This window comes from Eulemur rufifrons, chromosome 6 (assembly GCF_041146395.1).
Source record: "Eulemur rufifrons isolate Redbay chromosome 6, OSU_ERuf_1, whole genome shotgun sequence".
In the NCBI taxonomy this organism is placed as follows: Eukaryota; Metazoa; Chordata; class Mammalia; order Primates; family Lemuridae; genus Eulemur; species Eulemur rufifrons.
In genome coordinates, this window is record NC_090988.1 from 17,937,150 (window position 1) to 17,959,415 (window position 22,266).

General features: G+C 44.4%; 1 protein-coding gene across 3 annotated transcripts in view; it reads right to left on the reverse strand.

Annotated features, from left to right (window-relative positions):
- CEP164 (centrosomal protein 164) overlaps window positions 1-22,266 on the reverse strand; it is a 63,525-nt gene that overhangs the window by 40,166 nt on the left and 1,093 nt on the right. For all 3 annotated transcript variants that reach the window (XM_069470848.1, XM_069470847.1, XM_069470846.1), the window contains exons 2-4: window positions 16,208-16,310; window positions 12,010-12,121; window positions 5,966-6,170 (exon numbers count right to left, since the gene is read on the reverse strand). In XM_069470848.1, the coding sequence (XP_069326949.1) occupies window positions 5,966-6,170; window positions 12,010-12,121; window positions 16,208-16,289 (399 nt within the window). In that variant the 5' untranslated portion in view covers window positions 16,290-16,310. The remainder of the gene's footprint in view (window positions 1-5,965; window positions 6,171-12,009; window positions 12,122-16,207; window positions 16,311-22,266) is intronic.

Here is a 22,266-nt window from a genome sequence, read left to right on the forward strand (position 1 = left end):
CTAAACCAGGCACCGCACATCAGGAACTGGCTCAACACCTCACGTGCAACGTCTCGTTTTACTCTCACAACCACCTGAGGCGGGCTCTGCCATTATCCACAGTACCCACGTGAGCAAGTGGAAGTTGGTGAGGTCAAGAACCCTGCCCTAAAGTCACAGGGCCAGTGAGAGGCAGAGATGGGATTGGAACCTTATCTCTAAGATGGTACTTTATACTGCCTTCTGGTTGTAGCAGAGAAAAGAGCCCAGGAAAGCTTCCCCAAGGTAAACCGGGGCTACTCCTCCTGGCTTCAGCCCTCCCTACCAGCCCATGTATCAGTAAGCAAAATTCTTCCCACACTATATTTATGGAAAATTATAGACTCCTAACATGGCTAATTTGCTAACATGCTGGGGGCTTGAGGAAGGGAGACAGGCATGCTGAGGGCTTTGTTCTCCCAGGCCTTTACCAAATCAGTGGTTAGCAGGGAAATTATATATTCCTGGCTCCTAGCTGATCATCCTCTATAGATGGCCATTAACTCTGAGTATGGGGCTGTGCATGGCGTTGTCCTTCAGAGCGGATAAACTTGCTGCCATTGGGCTAATTAAAACTTTCAGGATAATCTGCAGCTTATCTGATATTTATAGTGCTACAGTAGTTATTAAAGCTAAGGGAGAACCAGTGCAAGCCAGCAATTAGGAGCTGGAGGGAACAACTGGGTAAGCCACAGCTGGGCAGCAGCAAAAGAATAGCTGGGAAAATTCAGATTGATCCCCATGGTCTCTGATCCAACTTGACTTCTGAATGAAAAATACAGTGATTCTTTAAAAAGACAAAAGTCGAAAGACGGGGCAAGGCCAGCCCTTTGGCAAAACCCAATAGAAGAAGAAGTGAAGTCACTAATGAAGTCTCAAATAGGGAAAGCACAACCCTGCCACAGGTTATCCATGTGGTTTTTCTGGGGACCCTGGGAAGCAAGGAACAGAAGCAGCTTACTGGACGGCAGACAGAGATTCTCAGCTTCAGTCCTTTGTGGGAGTATTAACTCTCTAGTGCTGTATGATTCCAAGAAAGGATAAAGTTCAGAGCTTTGGGGCAGGGTGCCTACTTGGAAGGACCTTTCTCTAGAACTGAGAGGAAAGGCTTTCCAAATCCCAGAAAGGTGCCTATATCCTGCATGAGTGCCAGGGTCAGTGCCACCTTGCCCACCCTCAAAACTGGTCATGTTTAAAAATGTGAACCACCCATGAAATTACAGTTAGAGATATAGAAGGGAAGTCACAGATACCCTCAGCCTATCTTGCAGGCGATAACGAAAGCTGAAATACGTGTCATCCCGTAAGATGGCCATTCGGGTAGTTAAAGGATCAGCAGTTACCAAGACAGGGTGAGTAACAGGAAAGCAGACCTAATGGCTGCGGTAAGACATCAACTCCACCTGCTCCCTCCCTGTCAAGTTCACTGAGGCCTTTAGGCCATTCTCTTTAAGAAGCCTACCTGGTGAAGCTGCATCCTGTCTGGCTCTGCAGCCAGCCCTCCGTTGGAGCTCGGCTCGACTAGCCCCTGCCTGAGGAGGCTGCTGCTCAGCTGGAAATGGGCTTGCTTAGAGGTTTCCTGCCCATCAGGGGCAAGGGCCACCTCCTGAGGATGTTCCAGCAGCTCTGGCCCCAGAGCCAGAAAACTTGAGTCCCTCTCCATAGCTCTGATGGCCTCATGCTCACCCTCACCAGACACCTGGGAAGACTCAGCTGCCATGCAACAAACCATGCTGGCGAAGTCTTTGCATGGCATTTCCTGCACGTTCTCAGTCAGCTCCAGGCCCTCCAGCCGCCTAGAGATCTTGACCATCTGCAAGATGTGCTGGTAGAACCTCTGATCCTCAGTGTAGTCTTCACTTTCTGACTGCTCCTCAGGAGAGCTCTGCACGTTGGACAACTGAGGAACTAGGAAGGGGCTGGAGTATTGATCTCCGGGTCCTGGGCCTGACTGACCCATAGCCTGCTCGAATCCCTGTGAGCTCTGCAGGTCCCAAGGGAAGTTGTTCACCTCACCCAGGACAGAGGAGTCAAGGTGTGAGGCCAGGCTGTTGCTGCTGCTGTTATCCAAGTCAGGCCCAGACTCACTAGGCTTCCTATCTTCACCAGGGGACTCTGGAGACCCTCGGGGGTGTCTCTTCTCACTGGTAGGAGGCTCCCCAGGGGCACTCCCTGAAGGGGCTTTCTGAGCTGGCTCTGATGCCAGGGTATCAGGTGGTATTGGGAAAAGTCCCTGAGGTGGATCTTCAGCTGAGGCCCCTGGAGCCTCAGGTTCACTGAGCTCTGTTTCCTTGCAGCTCCCTGGGATGTCCTTGTTGACAAGCTTGGAGACCTGTCCTATCCACAATCCTGGGGCCTCTCTCCTCCTCCTCCCCTTGCCCATGCTGCCACCTTCCCCAAGAACTCCCTGCCAGCTCAGGTCTTCAGTGGGGCTGCCATCTAACAAGAACACCTTGTTCTTCCTAGTAGGCGGCATGTGGTCAGAAGAACAAAGGGACAGGGAGGGCTCCTCCTCAGGGGATGGCAGGGGACTGGGACTCTGGCCCTTGTCCCCTCCAGGGCCAGTGGAGCTCAGTTTGGCTAAGCTGCGGCTATGCTGCTCCCCTTTCGGCTGTGGGCCCTTGATGGTTTCAGAAAGCTTTGAGTGGACAGGGGCCTGGCTCTTGCTTTCTAATAGATCCTGCCCATTTTGGAGAGGCCCAGTGTTCTGAGGGCCTGGAGCGCTGGGTTTCTGCTGTCTCATCCTCAATTCCAGCTCTTCTATTTCAGGGTCTGAAAACCCCAGGTAGATTTTCTCTGTTACTTTCTGGGGTTTCTCCAGACCCTGCTGATCACCTAACTCTGTCCTGCACTGGGCGGGGGCCCTGCCTAAGATTTTCTCCACGTCGGCAAAGATCTGGTAGTTTCGGGAAGCTTGGCCTCTGGAGAGCGGCTGCAGCTTGCTGGGGAGGGCACCCATGTGAAGCCAGGGGCTGTCACCTGGCATGCATGGGCTCCTCCCTTTCTTAAAGGAGCCCTCACTTCTAGCCTGCATGTCTTGGTCTAGGTCCAGATCAGCAAGCCCAGGTGCTGAGGGAGGGGACGGGCCACGGAGAAAGGAAGATGGCAGAAGTCCCTGCTCAGGCTGTGTTTCCTAGATGGGTACATAAATATGCAGAGAAAACTAAGACAAAGCACTTCTGATTTATACTTGCTACTTTAGCCCTTGGCAAGCCCTTAGCAGAAACCCACCCTCCATTTAAAGTGAAACACAAATCAAAGAGGAAAAAAGATAAAAAAACTACCTTGGGCTAAAATTATGTTGTTTTCTGGGTTCTAGTTTCCTTATCTATAAGGAAGAGGCTGGACTAGATCAATGGCTTGCAAACATTGCTCCATGGAACCTTGGGAGGTTCAGTACCTCGGGAGCCACTATAGTGCACATGCCATAGAGCAGAGGCAACATCAAGACTCATACCCCCAGGTTCAACCAGAGCAGCTCCACTTCTTTTCTTTCTTTCTTTCTTTTTTTTTTAAGAGATGGGGTCTTGCTCTGTTGTCCAGGCTGGAGTACAGTCACATGATCATAGCTCACTGTAACCTCTAACTCCTGGGCTCAAGTGATCTTCCTGCCTCAGCCTCCCGAGTAGCTGGGACTACAGGTGTACCACCACACCCAGCTGATTTTTTTTTTTTTTTTTTTTTTGTAGAGACCGGGTCTCGCTATATTACCCAGCCTGGTCTCGAACTCCTGCCCTCAAGTGATCCTCCCACCTTGGCTTCCCAAAGTGCTGGGATTATAGGCCTGAGCCACCATGCCCAGCCCATTTCTTTTTTTATAAGCTGGACTTCTATAGAAGAAGTGACTTGAAGACTACCAACAAAAGTCTGAAAATCACCAATCAGGATTATCCCTAAGGTACCATCCAGCTCTCAGGTTCTGTGAGTCCTTATCACGGACCCCACAAACTTTCTAAGACGAAAGCATAACCACTGACCTAAGCCTTGGAAATTCAGTCTAGTGTTTTCTACCAAAGGTACAAGTTGGTATTGCTTGGGAGATGTCCACATGGTCACAGACCCTCGGGGCTAAAAGAAACCCTAAAAAATCAATCACCCCTGATAAACCACCACCTGGCTGTGAGTGTGCACCTCCAGAGACTCCAAACCACCTAAGTCCGGACTGCTCAGGACTGTCCTCTGGACAAACTCAAGTCTGAGGTACCTGTCCTGAGCCCAAAGATTCAGAATGACAGCCTAGGGCTGTCCAATTATTCTCATGTCCCGAAACCACAGAAGGAACCCTTTTAACAGGGAGCTCCAAGAACTCAATCACACACCCACAACTCAGTCTTTTACCCAACCCTCCACCCCAGCATCTTCAGTTCTTCCCTCTCCATCTTTAGTCAGGCCAAAGCCTGTCCAGATAGCTGATTATCATTTCAAAGAATCCTGAGTTAGTGAAAAGCCCCTGAGCCACCTTTTGCCTTTCAAACATGATATGAGAAAACTCAAACTATTTGGCAATTACTTGTCCTCTTTTCTGTATCTGGAGGAGTATGTTTATTACCTGGCTTCTCAGAACCACGAGTAGTATGTCAGGGAGGGGAGGGAGGGAAAAGTGTCCACAGAGCTAAGGGATGACAAAAAGGATAAGTCCATCAATAACCATTCAAAGCCAGAATCGATGCTTTAGGAAAGAAGAAAGATGGACAAAATCTTTGCTGAGAAGCACACACAAGGCTCTGGTGGGAAATAAAGACTACAACAAAAAAGCAAAACCACTAGACCATTGAAAGGGTCAAAAAGATATTCCCAGTGCTCCCACTGACTGAACCGAGTTCCTACGACCCTCCCTCTCCTCAGGGTGCCCCCACCTGCCCCATGTCTGGGTGAAGGGAAGAAGGCCTGGTTTCCCTGCACCACCATAGCATTCTGGGAGAGCCTGGGCCTCACTTCAGTATGGCTCAAAGTCTCAGCTGCTCCATCTAAAAAATGAGGGTGATAGCTCTACCTCCTAGGTTCAAATGTGCTGGAGGGACAAATAAAACAATAACGGATAAGAGCTGCAGTCCCCAACCCCTGGGCTGTGGACCGGTACTGGTCAGTGGCCTGTTAGGGACTGGGCTGCACCCCGTAAAACCTTCATGGAGAAACTGTCTTCCACGAAACTTACGAACTGAGGATCCGCACAGCTGGAGGTGAGCGGGCAGTGAGCAAGTGAAGCTTCACCTGTATTTACAGCCACTCCCCATCGCTGGCATCACCTCCTGAGCTCTGCCTCCTCCCCCCAATCCCATGCAAAAATTGTCTTCCATGAAACCAGTCCCTGGTGCCCAAAAGGTTGGGGACCACTGGGTAAGAGCCCTTTTGAAATCCGATTGCACTCAGATCACAATGCAATTAAATTTCAGTTATCCACCATTAACTGAGCACACTGGCAACAAAGACAATCCACAGGAGCAGACAAAGCACAAGGCTTTTCTTTTGAATCTTGAAAGCACTGGTGTTTTGACAACCGAATTATGGCTTTATGGCTACATCTGACTTACAGGAATTCACACCACTTTAAGACATTAACAAACCCACACTAGGAAGCCCTGACTCTGAATGAAGAGAAGGACACTCTACTCATCTAAGCTCACTGTCCCCACTCTTCAGAGTGGCAATGCCATCACTACCACTGGCACTGTAAAAAGCCATACTCAGCAGAGCATGCTCTCTCACTGATCCTATTAGGTAACATGTGCTTCCCAAGTGGGGAGAAAAGAAAATGTTTAGAGAAGGTAACAACTAGACACTAAAAGGAAAATCCTCCAGAAGACAGGCAAAATTCAGACAATGTACTATCAAGAATTTACTATACTGTTGTTGCTCTTACCCTCCCAGCTGTAGACACCTAGAGGTTCCCAATGTCCCCTCAAGTTTTAGCCCTGGCCTCTCTTGGAGCTGGCATCTACTAACTCACCAGGGCACTTTTGGCAGTCTCTTTGTCCTTCTTGTCTTTCTTTTCCTTTTTCTTTTTTTTGTCTTTCTTCTTAGCGGCCCCAGGAACTGACAGCTTCCCCCGCTCTTGGATCACCAAGTTCCGATAGTGTTCATCACACGGATGATCCCACGTGGACTGCCCGTTAGCAAAGTTGAAATAGTAAATATCACCTGTGATGTCCTGGCTGGGAATGAGCAGAGTTCAGAAGTTAGTCCCTGCTCAAGTACAAATGTATTTAGGAAAAACAAAAAGAAGAAAAAGAGGGAGAAGCTGGAAGAGGAGGAAAGGGGGAGGAAGAAGAGGGGATAAGAGAGCAAGGGAGGGAGAAAAGGATTCGTACAAAATGGAAGGGGACCATTTGGCTAAGAATAAGGAGCTAACCTAAATAATGGAAGACAGGACAGGGATACCCAAGGACTTCTCTAGATGGTGATGTATAATTATTGGAGTTCCTGAGAATGCATGCTAGACTAGAGTAGGAATGAACTTGGTTTTATGTAGATGGAGAAGTATAAACACTATGGTACCTTAGAAATAAGTGCTAGGATAGATCTTGCTTAATATTTTAATAAACAGTGTGAGGAAGAAGAATGTGTTGTGAAAGCTCTGATTTTGCAAGACTATAAACTCATGAGAAGCAATAATCCAAGCTAGTGTGAACCAATGGTAGAAGAAAATAATGTAGGAGGTGTATTTCAAGAATCCATGCATCAACATGGACAACACCAAAGTAAACCATTCATCCCATCCACCATTAACAATAATCTATTAGGACAGCTAACAGGAAAAAGAATCTCATTTACAACAGTAATGCAAAGGATAAAATACTCAGGAATAAATCCAAAATGTGCAAAATCTTTATAAAGCTTTACTGAAAAGTCAGGGAAAAAAAGAAAAAAACAATTGGAGAGGCATTCTATGTTTCAGAATAGAAAGACTCAAATCTATAAAGATGCCAATAATCCTCAGATTAATGTATAAATCCAATACAATCCCAATCAAGCTTCTTTTGAAACTTGACAAGCTGAATCTCAATTCAAATAAAAGAGAAAATGAGCAGAAACAGAAAAATATCAGGGGTAAAAAAAGACAATGATAGAAGATATTCAAATGACAAATAAGCATACAAAAAGATGTTCAATATCACTAAACATTAGGGAAAGGCAAATCAAAACTACAATGAAATACCATTTCATACCCATCAGCATGGCTATTATCGAAAACCCAAAAAATAACAAGTGTTAGCTAGGATGTGGAGAAATTGGAAGCCTTGTGCATTGCTGGTGGGAATGTAAAACAGTGCAGCCACTGTTGAAAACAGTAGCAGTTCCTCAAAAAAATTAAACACAGAATTACCATATAACCTAGCAATTCTACTTCTGGGCACATACCCAAAAGGATTGAAAGTAGGGGCCAGCCATGGTGGCTCACACCTATAATCCTAGCACTCTGGGAGCCCGAGGCGGGAGGATCACTTGAGCTCAGGAGTTCAAGATCAGCCTAAGCAAGAATGAGACCCCATCGCTACTAAAAATAGAAAAAAAAGTTAGCTGGGCACTAAAAAAAATAGAAAAAATCAGCCAGGCATGGTGGCATGTGCCTGTAGTCCCAGCTACTCGGGAGGCTGAGGCAGGAGGATCGCTTGAGCCCAGGAGTTTGAGGTTGCTGTGAGCTAGGCTGACGCCATGGCACTCACTCTAGCCCAGGCAACTGAGCGAGACTCGTCTCAAAAAAAAAAAAAAAAAAAGACTTGAAAGTAGGGATTCAAACACATATTTGTACACCAATGTCCACAGTAGCATTATTCACAATAGCCAAAAGGTGTTAACAACCCAAATCTCCACTGACAGATGAATGAATAAATAGAATGAAGTACATACATACAATGGAATATTATTCAGCCTTAAGAAAGAATTAAATTCCTTCACATGGATGAACCTTGAGGACATTATGCTAAGTGAAAGAAACCAGACACAAAAGGACAAATATTGTATGATTCCACTTACATGAAACACCTTGAATAGGCAAATTCATAGAGACAGAAAGGAGAATGGTGGTTGCCAGAGACTGAGGAGAGCGGAAAATGGGGAGTTAGTGTTTAATATGTACAGAGTTTTAGTTTGCAAGATGAAGAGTTCTGGAGATGGACAGTAGTGATGGTAACATAACATTATGAATGGGCCGGGCGCGGTGGCTCACGCCTGTAATCCTAGCACTCTGGGAGGCCGAGGCGGGTGGATCGCTCGAGGTCAGGAGTTCGAGACCAGCCTGAGCAAGAGCGAGACCCCGTCTCTACTAAAAATAGAAAGAAATTATATGGCCAACTAAAATATATATATAGAAAAAATTAGCCGGGCATGGTGGCGCATAGCTGTAGTCCCAGCTACTCGGGAGGCTGAGGCAGTAGGATCACTTGAGCCCAGGAGTTTGAGGTTGCTGTGAGCTAGGCTGACGCCACGGCACTCACTCTAGCCCGGGCAACAGAGTGAGACTCTGTCTCAAAAAAAAAAAAAAAAAAAAAAAACCATTATGAATGTACTTAATGCCGCTGAACTGTATACTAAAAATGATTAAAATGGTAAATTTTATGTTATGTATATTTTACCACAATAAAAAAAATAAAAAAATTTTACTTCAGCACAATAAAAGAAAGCATAAACAAAATTAAAACACATGAGAATGGGAGAAAACAGTAGAAATAATAGTAGTAAGACTAATACCAGAATAATCTAAGAGTTCTACTACCTTAACAAAAACAAAAAGACAAGCAACCCAATAGACAAAAAGGCAAAAGATATAAACAAACAAATCACAAAAGATAAACAAATGGCCAACAGATAGCCAATTCAATTCTATGAACAACTTGGGAATTGCAAATTAAAACAACCAGGTATAATTTCTTGCCCTTGGAATGACAATTTTTTTTAGATTGGCAATTTTTTAATGGATAATATTTCTAAATGAATAATCATAAGTGTTGGTGGGATTGCTAAACTTTAATGGAAATTAATTTAGTATTAATTAACAGTACTTAAATTCTACACAACTTTTAATATATCAATCCAAACCCCGGAATTTTTTTCTGAAGAAACATATACAATGAGAGGATGGCTTGAAGTCAGGAGTTCAAGACAAGCCTAAGCACCATAGTAAGACCCTGTCTCTACAAAAAAAAAAGTACAAAAATTCATTATGGAGGTATCTTAAACAGATTCAAGTAGACCTGCCATTTGACCCAGCAATCCCATTACTGGGCATATACCCAAAGGAAAAAAGGTCATTCTGTAACAAAGACACATGTACCTGAATGTTTATAGCAGCACAATTCACAATAGCAAAGATGTGGAAACAACCCAAATGCCCATCAATACATGATTGGATTAGTAAGCTGTGGTATATGTATACCATGGAATATTACTCAGCTATAAGGAATAATGAAGATACGACATCTCTATGGTTCTCCTGGAGAGAGTTGGAACCCATTATATTAAGTGAAGTATCCCAAGAATGGAAAAACAAGCATCACATGTACTCACCAGAAAATTGGTTTCCCTGAACATCACCTAAATACACATCTGGGAACGACACCAATCAGATATCAGACTGAGGTGGGGGGTGGGGGAGGGGATGGGGGTATGCCTACACAATGAGTGCATTGCGCACCGTTTGGGAAATGGTAACGCTTGAAGGTGCTGACTCGGGAAGGGGGGGGTGGGGAGGGGAGGGATATATACCTACATGATGGGTGCAACGTGCACTACCTGGGGAACAGACACGCCTGGAGCTCTGACTTGGGGGGAAAGGCGGTACATGGGCAACGTATGTAACCTGCAATTCTGTATCCCCCATAACAATAAGATGAAATAAAAAATTAAAAAAAAAAAAGTACAAAAATTATCTGGGCATGATGGCATGCAGCACCTGTAGTCCCAGCTACTCGGGAGGCTGAGGCAGGAGGATCACCTGAGCCTGGAGTTTGAGGCTACTGTGAGCTATGATCAAGCCACTGCACTCCAGCCTGGGGAACAGAGCAAGAACTCATCTCTTAAAAACAAGAAAAAAGAAAAAAGAAATCTAAATACTGTAAATGGCAACAGACTGTGTTCATGAGTTGAAAGACTCAATATTGTTTAAGATACCAATTTTCTCCAAATTGATTTATACATTCAATGCAATTACAATCAAAATCCTAATAGGAAACTGACAAGATAATTCTAAAATCATGTGGAAATGAAAAAGACCTAGAATATGACTTTGAAAATGGAGAACAAAGTTGGAGGATTACCCTAAATGATTTCAAGATTTATTATAAAGCTACAGTAATCAAGACAGAATGGTAATAGTGTAAAGATAGACAAATAGATCAATGAAAGAGAACAGAGAATCCAGAAACAAACCCTCACATCCACAGTGAATTTGGAAAATATCTAAATAGTCTTCAAGATAACTGTAGTCAAATAAATCAAGATTTTTAAAAATTGTGGTACATTCATATATGGAAAAGTATACAGCTGATAAAAGAATAAGGTAGACCTGAACAAACTGATATTGAAGAACAGTGTATATAATATGGCACTTATGTTTAAAAAACCAAACCATGTCAGGGGGAGGGATTTGTGTTCTAAAAGGTCTGGAAGAAACTTACCAATTAATAATAAAGTATCCTTGGGAAAAGGAGTATGGTAAAAGATGACATGCACACGTAAGTTTTAATGACTTACATTATTTTAAAAACTGAAAAATAGTTCACACGTCCTTATAAGGCAGGGAGTGCTAGCCACCACTAGCAGGTACATGAAGGCAGCTGGCACGAAGCCTGGCACACAGCTGGCCCATAACCAGTGATAGTTTCCTACCTTCCGTCAAGGTGGGGATTAGAAACTGAAACCACTATCCTATAAATGTACTCTGCAAACACAACCATGAGTTCTCAGCACGTGTGTAAAGTGCTGACGGATTTACTACAAGAAAGGTATCATGAAACTGGAGAAGGTCCAAGGAAAGGCAACTAAAAAGATCAAGACGACGTGGAGCCTGCCATGTGAGGAAAAGCTAAAAGGATTAGGATTCTTCATCTGAGAAGAGTAAGGCAACAACTGTAGTCACTTTGAAGTATGGCCAACACAGTAAATGGTATAGGCAAGAACAAGGTGATTATACCTTGTCCACAAGGCCAGCATAAGAGGGGGCCCCCTGAGACATCTGGGGACCAGTTTGGGATAGACAGGCAATCACTCACTTTAGGGAGCCAACTTGGAAAGTGCTCTGTGCATGTGATGAGGAAGAGGGAGTTCAAGAGCAGACACGGAGAACGCAGACAATGGTGCCACCACGAGTGGGAGACAACGTGGTCCTCAGAAGGAGGGCGATGGCAGCAGTGACGGTGGCTCCTCTTAGCTTTTAGCTTCCCCACCTTGGCTACTCTCCCTTTCCTCACCATAAGCCTTTGTTTCCCTGAGATGACCCTGGTGAGTCACTGCTCCTTGCAATTCAAAGATCTCTAACTGAAATTGAAAATATGAATGAATCCATGAATATGGAACCTATTCATGAATAGGTTACATGAATTCAGGGATGGCAGAGCCATTGCGTTCCCAAGGCAGACAAAAAGCCTTTGCTAGTCTGTGTAGCCTCACCTACAAACCTCTTTAGCACCAGCGTCCACTGGGACATGCTAAGGAGGTATAATGTCACTTTCGATATCAGTCTGCAAGGAAATGCACGGAGTAACACCACCTCCTCAGCACATCCAAAACAGATGCTGGTGCCAGAGGACCCGACACAGGGCAGCAGCTGCTGTGTGGACTTGGACATAAGTGCTGAACCCCGTCATAGGGACCATCCAGTCAGCCTATGCACAGGCCTGAAATGTCAGGTAGCCTAGCAGAGGAATGACAAGGAGCTGTCCCTGACTGTGCAGGACAGGTCTGGAAAAGCTGGCTGGTTAAAACAGATTCTCCAGTGTTAGGTGCCCTCTGTCTCTGAAAGGCCAAGTCAGTGGGCCACACCCTCTGCTAACTTACCAGGGTTTCCACTCCACAGGCAGTGGGGCCACAATGCCCTCCCTCGCCAGCCACATCAGTTCTGGTTCCTTGATGGGATCAATACCAATCTCTCTGGCAAACTCAAGAATTTCTGCAAGGAGAGGCAGAGGTGGGAAGGTAAGAGAGATGGGGGGTAAGGAGGGCGAGGAGAAGAAAAAAAAAAATCACAATCAATATTTTCTCTACTTTGCTTTTACTTTCCAAATTATCTTCAGTGAGAAAACATTATTTCTCTAAATATAAATAATAAACATATATAACTGTTTCCTTACATTGCAATTTATAAATGGCACACTTGAATCTAGGCATGCTATCTCTATACTACAAGAATATAATCGCTCTCTTTGCCCTTCCTGTGGCTTACCCTGCTGCAACAATGGGTCCAGTCGCCATCTGTGGCGTACATACCATGCTCTGTAAACCTATATCTTGCTCGTGCCCTATAATCCTATCTTTCTCTCCTCAATAAACCTCATTTTTGTGCTTGTCTTACAAAAAAAAAAAAAAAAAAAAAAAAAAGAATATAATCTAAGCCAGGCACAGTGGCTTGTACCTATAATTCCAGCTACTCGGGAGGATCACTTGAGCCCAGGAGTTCGACGCTGCAGTGAGCTAAGATCATACCACTACACTCCACCCTGGGCAACAGAGCAAGACCCCATCTCGGGGGGGGGGGAGAGGGGAAAGATAGAGAGAGAAAGGAAAGAGGAATATAATCTGAATGCAAGTATAAAAAAGGCAAAAAAATAAATAAATAAAACCAAGACATCGTGGCAGGGGCCTCAGGAAGAACCCTCGGGAAGAACAGCCACAGCCAGAACCACGCAGGATGAGTGCAGCCTGATCAGAAGGACGTGAACTCTCCCAAGATTTGCAAACACATGGTGCAAAAGCACTCATCGTTCAATCAACAAGCAGGTACTGAACAACTGCAGATGACTAAGCTCCTTGATGACCTTGCAAACATACAAATAGAGTAGGACCCAGGTGATATATGCCGTAATGGAGACATGTCCCGTGTGCTGTGGGAGCAGAGGGAAGGCAGTGACTGGTTCTGCCTAGAGGCAGGAGCCATCTGAGCTGAGAAAGCGGATGAAGTTAAGACAGACTTCTTCCCCACCTACTGAAACCTCTCTTCCATGATCAATTTTGCTGTACATTATGAACTCCAATAATTTTGTTGTACTTTCTGGAGTCAAACATTTAAAAGAGCTCCTTTGCCAGAAAACTGAACAAACAGGTAAGACATACGGTACTGAGTCAAGAACTGTCTCATACAGAGGAAAAAAGACAGATGAGATGACCATTGGAACATGTCACCAGAGCCCCCAGGAATAATGAAATAAACACCCAACGGGCATCCATGCTTAAGCTGGTAATAGCCAGACCAGAAAGACATCACCAACAAGAGTTATCTCAGTGGAAAATTTAGAGATTAACATACCTGAGGACTAGGAAAGAAAAAACTTTTTCAAAGGACCAGCTGGAATTTGGTTGGCCAGGGAATAATTTATACATAAATTTCACAAATATTTTTGAGTGTCTCCTGTGTACCAGTCACTATGTGCCAAGAATAAGAAAAACACAATGGCCACTCTTATGGAGCTTACATTCTAGCAGAAGAGACAGCCAGCAGAGAAGTAAACAGATAAATAAAGAATCAAAGCTTCGATAAATGCAATGAAGGAAATAAACGAGATGTGAGCCAAAGAATGTCAAGGTGGAGGGACACTCCTCCTGAAAGGATGCTCAAGGAAAGCCTCTCAGCAATGCTGACACTTAGCTGAAACCTGCAGGAGATAAAGAAGCCAGCCGTGCAAAGCACTGAGGAAAGAGCACTCAGACTTAAGAAGAGCAGGTGCAAAGGACCTGTGGCAAGAAGCAGAGTGGCCCATTTGGGGACTGTCAGAAAGCCAACGTTACTGGCAGACTGGCAGTGTGCCTGGTGGGCAGGGCCAGGTCACGTGGAGCCCTGCAATCCCACCAAGGGTGTTGAGTATATGGAAGGGTATTAAAAGCCGAGGCCTGAAGTGATCTGCTTTATACTGTAAAATCATTCTGACTACCATGTGGAACACAGGCTGGACAAGGGCAAGAGTATGAGCAGCAAAGCTAATTAGGAAGCTACCAAGATATCCCAGGAAGAGAAAAGGGTGGCTTGAGGTTAGAATGCCCACACTTGGACCGAGCGAGAGAGTTTGCATAAACTTCCTTAGAAACCTCAGACCCCATTTATAACAGCAGCCAAAAAAGCACATTTAAGAAATAAACTGAACAAGAAATATACAAGACCTGTATGAAGAAAACTGTAAGTCACTCCAAAAGAGCACAAAAAAAAGACACAAATGGAAAGGAATATATATGATGTTCTTGGCTAGGAAGACTTAATTTCATAGAGATTTCAGTCCTCCCTAAGTTAATTCAAATATTTAACACAATTTTCCCCAAATATCAACAGTTCCCCCACACACAGCCCTCCTCAGAACTTGACAAGGTGATTCTAAAGTTCACAGGGAGATAAAACAAACAAGATAGCCACGGAAATTGAAAAAAGAAGAGCAAGGCTGGGCATGGTGGCTCATGCCTGTAATCTCAGCATTTTGGGAGGCTGAGGCTTGCTTGAGGCTAAGAGTTCGAGACCAGCCTGGGCAACACAGTTCTTTACAAAATTTTTTTCAAAAAATTAGCCAGGCGTGGTAGTGTGTACCTATAGTCCCAGCTATTCAGGAAGGCTGAGGCAGGAAGATCGCTTGAGCCCCAGAGTTTGAGGTTGCTGTCAGCTATGATGACATCACTGCACTCTAGCCCAGGCAATAGAGTGAGCCCCCATCTCAAAAAAAAAAGGAAAGAAAAGAGAAAAGAAAAGAAAAAAGAAGAGCAAGAGGGCATTTTAGCCCTATTAGATATTAGAATTTATAACGTAGGCTCAGTAATTTACTATAGTAGTGGTGTATGAATAGACAGTCCAATGGAAGAGTAGAGAAAATCGACCCAAATACACACAGGCAGCATCCAAATCAGTGGGTTTGGATGCTGCCTGTGTGGGAAGATGAGCTAATCCATTAGTATTGTGGAAACAGAACTAGAAGAAAACATTAGAGAATTATTTTATCCTTCGAGGTAGGGGTGCTTTTCTAACTATGTTACATAATTCAAAAGCCATATGAGAGTGGACTGATAGATTTAACGTAAAAACAAAAAAAAAACTTCTACATGAAAACAAACACCCTATGCTACAAGCAAAGTCCAGAGTTTAATGTGGGATCCATGTATTCCTGGAGGTGCAAGAATCGTGACCTCGCTCTCGAACAGGGCCACAAATTACCTGAATTATAAGAAAACTTTGTGTGTCCAGGTCTAGAACTCATCAGAATTTCGAAGAAATTTTCACTCCATAAAAATAACTGAGTGCTTCAAAATCCAGGCCCTGGAGTTAGAATACCTGGAGGTGAATCCTGGCTGCACCACTTAACAGAACAGTGTAACTATAGGAAAGTTACTTAATCTTTCTGTGCCTGGGTTTCCTCATCTATAAAATAGGGGGGAGTTGCTATGAGAGTTGAAAAGGTAATACATGTAAAGTTCTTAAAACAGACATAGGCGCATAGTAGCACTCAATAAATTAATTCAGGTCTGGCCTCCAGTGGAAAAAATAAATAAAATATTATAATTATTAATAATATTATTATTGCTTTTTTAAAAACACTGCTTTAAGTTTGCTCCTAAGAAATTGGGTTCCCCTGGTCTCAGGACACACTGTATTTCATGATATCCCTTACTGTATTTCCATTTAAAACTAATCATTGATCTAACCCAGAGTCAGCAAATTTTTTCCATAAATGGCCAGACAGTAGTAAATATTTCAAGCTTTGTGGGTCATACAGACTCTGTCACAACTACTCAACTCTGCTGTTGAAGCATAAAAGCAGACATAGACAATACATAAACAAATAAGCATGGCTGTTTTCCAAAAAAACTTTATTTACAAAAACAGGCAACAGGCCAAAGTAGGCCCATGGGCTATAAAGCTTGCCAACCTATGATCTAACCCAAATTTACTAAGCAGCCCTGTGCATGTACCATACTTTGCATTGAAAGAACAAAAACAAACCAAACATAATCTCTGCCCTCAAAGAACTAATACAATACATCACAGGCCTCTTCCCTGGCTTCTTACCTTGCTCACTGGGAATGTAGGTCTCATCATAATTTTCCTCCAGGACCAGCTGGTCTCCTATGCGGATTGGTCGTCCGGCCATGATTGGTCTGGGCTCAAACACCTAGATCCCAGACATCCCCACCCAAAGAGAAAATTAGTGACCCAGCTTAAAAGGAGAAGAGCTGGAGCTGGATCATGGAGCACCTCAGTCAAACCAGACCCTGCAAGCCACCTTGACTGGGGACTCTCCAGGCTCCAGGGACAGTGGAGGGTGGTAGGACTAACAGCTCAGAACTCAGGCTCTGCACCTGGGAAAGGTCCCTGAGACACAGCTCCCAAAATTTCCTTACTCACATCTTTTCTGGAACCAGGTAAGGCAACACTCTGAACCACAGAAGATCTGCAAGCCTGGCTCTGTCAAGAGTTTGACTTCATATCCCCACCCCCAAACAGGAACAAGAATTACAGTACAGAAGCACCAATAGGAAACCCCAGTGACACCAAAATACTCATTAGCACACAGACCTCTGTATGCCAGCACACCCTGGAGCACAGGCGCACCTTCTCAACCGTGTGCCTATTTGGATGTCCCTATTTACATGCAACAGTGCCCGCAGGGAGCTCACAATCCAATGGAGGGAGCCTGCGCATCAACGGTACTAGAAGGCAGAAGGGGAAAATCCTCCTGCCCCAGGAATACTAAGATAGGAGCAACAAAGTCCCCCGTAAGGGACGAAGGAAGGCTAACAAGAATTCTGATGGTGAAGAAGGGCGTTCTAGACAGAGGAAACATCACATGCAGACAGGTGTTCCGGATCGCCAGACTGGGGTGGAAAGCTAGCTCAGAGGCTGGTCTTACAGACCATCCTAAAGAGCCTTGGCCCTGCCCTGTGGCAGAGGGGAATCACCCACTGAGGGCTCTGGTGGAAGAAAGTATCACAGGTGGCCTTTTTTTTTTTTAAGGACAAGAACTCTGGCAGGACTGGCATGGCTTGACTGGAGAAAAGAGAGACTTGTCAGGAAAACGACTTGAAGAGGCTGCTGTCCAGGGGAAAGATGATGAGGGCTTAAACTAGGGCAGAAGCCGTGGGAATGGAGAAGGGACAGATACGACGGACAGAGTGACATTAGGCTTAACAGGACCAGGATATAAGGGGAAAGAGTGGAAAGGAGCTGCAATGGGCTAGATTTTGTCCCTCCAAAAGTCACACATTGAAGTCCTACCCACAAATGTGACTAGATCTGGACATAGGGTCTCTAGGAGGTAATTAAAGTTAAATGAGGACATGAGGGTGGGTCCTTGACCTGATAGGATTAGTGTCCTCATGAGGAGAGAAACCAGAGCTCTCCATCTACACCATGTGAGGACACAGCAAGTAGGCAGCTGCCAAATTGTTTAACTGACAAGCTGGTGTAGTTCTAGAACTGTTCCTCTCTTCCACCCTTAGTCCCACCACTACCTCAGGACCCCCAGATCCCACCACCTCTCCCTTTGGTAGCTCCCACGATGAAGCCTGATGAAGCAGAGATTATCTGCCCTCTAAAATGGCTGCCACGGACAGCTCTGCTCAGGGCATCTCCCCCATCTGCAGAGGAGTCAGCCACACCAGGTGTGACCAACAGGAGTCTGGAGCCACGGGTCCTAACCTCTCCTGTCTTCACTTCTTCAGAAACTGTCACTGTTTCAAGCAGCGAGCATGAAACAGCACTCTTCAAGCAGAAAGACCCAGCCATCAAAAAGGAGGTCAGGACCCGGCCTGGAATTAGTGCTCAGGAAATGGCTGGATCTGGTGGCTCTGAATCTATTTCAAGATCCCTACAGAGAGCTGTCAAGTGACAAAGGATCCATCAAGGACCCTTAGTTACTGTGGCCCTCTCTCTGTACCATGACAGCTGAGAGGCAGACAACAGAGGTGTCCTGCCTTAGGACTCACAAGACATCATTCCCTTTGTCAGTCCACTGGACCCCAAGGGAGCAAGACTCTGTCCCCTCTCATTCCCACCATGCCACCTCCAAGCAGGAAGAAAAGCCTAAAGGAAAAAGGATTCTTCTCTGCAGTACATGAGGTGAAGTGGGACTCTGCTCCTGACCCTAAGAAGAACCCGTAACATCCCGTGGACATAACGCTCACAATTCTACGCACATAGTCAGACACAAGGAGGGCCTGACCATCACTGACTCTAAAAAGCAGAGCAGAAAAGGACAAGAAACCAGGGTGGCAGATGTGGCCCAATGCCTTGTGGCCTAAAGGGTCACCTGAATCCTTAATCCTCTTAGGGAGAGAAGGAAAAGAGAAAAGGAAAGGATCCAGGGGCAGGGGGACTCAATAGTATCCTGAACATCAGTGTGAACAAACATTTATCAAATATGCGCTCTATACAAAGGCATCATCTTAATTATCTCAGAGAATTTGAGAAATTCTGTATTTGAGAAATGTCACCTATCTCTAGATACATCCCATCTCCAGAAAGCACAGGACAGGTACTTTCTCTGTTCTCATGGCAAAAAACCTAATTAGAACTTCACATAATAATCTATATTTAACTACTTAAAGATCTGGAAAACCTGGAACATCTGACTTCATGGAGCATCGAAATTTCAAATAAATCTTCTGCCAGAAAAAAATTAAAATATAGGTGGGCAGTATTCTACTTTCTTTCCTTGCCTTACCTGGTTCCAGAAAAGATGTAAGGATGAGGCCAAAAGGGCAAGGAGTTGCAGTTAAGCGGAATTAGGAAGAAAAATCTATCTATTTAATGGCTACTAGAGATCATTTACTCATTTGAGGAATATTTACTAGCACCTACAAAGTTTATTTCTAGACACAGAGATGCAATGGTGATTAAAAACAGATTCACTTGCTACTCCCGTTGAGCTACAGTCTAGTGAGGGAGGGAAACAAACTAATCAAACAGTCACAGATAAATGTATAATTACAATTTAGGGAGGAGCTTTGAAGGAAATGAGCCCAATTGAGACAATGCCTACGCTGAGAACTGAAGGATGAAGAGGTATCCACTAGATAAAGAGAAAAGGAAACCACGGTCTAACAGAAGAAGCAGTATGTGCAAAGGCCCTTCAACAGGTAGCAACACTAAGCAAAAAGCAGCATAGCTGCAGATGATGCAGTCAGTGGGAGCCAGGCCATGCTGAGGCCTTGGCCTTCATCACAGGAGAACTGGAAGACAGGCGACGGTTGTTCCAGATACACGCTTTGAAGAATCACGCTGGCAGCCATTGGGAGCACAGACTAGAATGGAGGCCAAACTGGAAGGAAGAAAATCAGAGTGGCCGTAGGGAGATGAGGTAGGAAATCATGAGACAGTCTAGGTGAGAGATGGCAGTAACCTGAGTTAGAGTGATAACAGAGAGGATGAGAAGTCTAAGAATGCAACTCTTAGGTCGGCTATGGCAAATAAATGGCACATATCCTAATATTTTCCTCCAGGCTTGCAACCATGAGGGATAGCACTAGTCAATCATGGCACCCTAAACATGGCCTCAGAACCCTCAACATCACACCCCATACAGTGGTTACCAATAGATCAGATGAAACCTGATGAGATCTATTTGCTACCTGGTCTGAGACCCTCTATGAGCCGTAGAGCTGAGGGGGAGTGTCATCCAAGTGCACTCATCCGTCTCCTGCCTATCCCAGAATCTAGCAAAAAATAAGTGGCTCATACATCTCCTCCAAGAAGCCTTCCCAGCTAACCTCATCCTCTCCTGTCAACCCAGAACTACCTCAGCACTGAGCATGCAAATTTCATGTGTTCATAGGCATATTTCTCTCAATATTACTTTTTTCATGAGAAAACATGTTCTACCTCTCCTGTTAAACCACAAACCTTTGAGGGCCATGCCTCCTCTTCTTGGATTTTCCAACCAAGCCTAAAATAAGCGTATGTAAACTGTAGGAGCTCAGTTACTGCTGTAAACCACTAACACAGATCCAAGGAAATCTCAGGAGCTGGAAAAGCCCACAGTAGCTTTGGTCAACTTCCCTTTCCATGCTAAATTTTCCTTCTCTGTGCTTTAAGTGACAGTTGGCATAGTGGTCAAAGCACAAGCTTTGGAGACAGAAAACCAGGATTCAAATCCCCGCTCTCTCACTTACTAGCTGTATGACCTTAGGCAAGGAACCTCACCTCTCTCAGCCTCAATAACCTCACCAGCACAATTCAAACAATCATGATAATCATGATAATCCACGTCAAAAGGCTGTTTGAGGGTGAAATGAGATAATACTGGTAAAGTGCTTAGCACAGTCCCTGCTGTACAGAAAATGCTAAATAAATTTAGCTAGTACTACTGATGTTATTGCCAATTCCATAGTTAGATAATGCTTACTGTTAAAAGGTCTTTCTAATACTAAGCCAATAATCAGTTTCTAAGATATGGCCCCTGATTTGTCAAGTTCTGCCCTCTGCTCTATGGAAAGCACCCAAGGATTCTCTAGCTAAGCTAAGCATTCCCAGTTCCCGTCTATTCAGTACATATCACTGTTTCCCAATCCTTCAATATCGTGGTTATCCTCCTCTCTGCTTTGTCAGATAGCCAGAAAGTGCTGCACACCTGCACACTAACTGAGCACATACACTCATATGCATAATCAGGGTTCCCTGCGTATTTATTTCCCCCTCCCTACTCCAACAATTATAAAGAAGTTTCAACACAGAAAAGATTTACTGGAGAAGGCACTAGGGAGAGGGTGGAAGACATTAGAGTTGATAATGCTATGGTAATGAGCACGAGGCATGCTTGGCTTTGAATCCTAGCTCTGCCTCTTACTAGCTTGGCAAGGTTATGTCAGTTTTCTCATCTATAAAATGGGGATAATAACAATGTCTATCTCAAAGTGTTGTGAGGATTAAATGATACAATACAGGCAAAGTGCTTGAAACATAGTAAGAGCTCAATAAATGTAAAACATTATTATATTATTATTACTATTCACATATTTAAAGGGCTTATTCATACATTAAAAGGGCTTATTGCTCCAGTGGACAGATCCAGCACCAGGGAATATAAGTTAAGGCCATTCAGATATTCAGTAATCACCTACTGAACCCCTATAATGGTTCAGGCACTGTGCTATGTGTTAGGGTTACACACCTGATTACACATGGCCCTGAACTCGAGCTCAGCCTAGGTAGGAGGCCAAAGAGGCAGGAAAGTGTATGGTAGGTGCAGAGAATTAATTATGACAATAAAAGCTTATAGTCACCGAATACTTCTTAAGTGTCAGGAACTGTACTGGGTGCTTATATACAACATCTCACTTTATCCTCTCAGTTATGTAGAGATTATTACTCTCATTTTTCAAATATGGAAACTGAGACTTAGCAAGTTTAAAAAATAAAAAAAAAAGACTTTCCCAAGGTTTCACAGCTAGTAAATGACACAGCAGAATACGCACACATCCACATCCATCTGACTCTAAAGCTGGAGCTCTTGCCCACTCTGACATGACGAGAGCACAGGGACAGTGGGAGGAGCAGAGGAGAGGGCTCTAGAATGGAAGGCAAGAACACATTATAAAGGGCCTGGAAGGAATGAGGCTCTATCCTGTACACGATTTCACAAAGGAGACTGGCAGGATTAGGTTTCTAGTTTAGAAAGATGATTCTAGCAGGGCACAGTGGCAAGCACTGTAGTCCCAGATACTCAGGAGGCTGAGGCAGGAGGATTGCTTGAGGTCAGAAGTTCAAGACTGCAGTGAATAGCCACTGCACTCCACTGTGGACAACACAGTGAGAACCTGTCTCTAATTAATTAATTAATAAGAAAAAAAAGATGATTCAGTTAGCTGCATTAAGAACTCATAAGAGAAAGGCAGAGAGAACTGAGGCAGAGAGACCACTTAGGAAGTTACCCTGAAAGCACAGGCCAGAAATTATGAACTAAGTCAGTGGCTGTGAAAATAAAAAGGGCGGGCCAGATTCTGGAGGAATTAGGAGGCAGAACAGGACTCCATGTACATAACAAGTGAGGAGGAAAGATGAGGGAAACCAGAGCACTTAAGCCAGAATAGTGTGATTATTCACTTCTATGCCTTGCCGAATAGGCAGCCCCA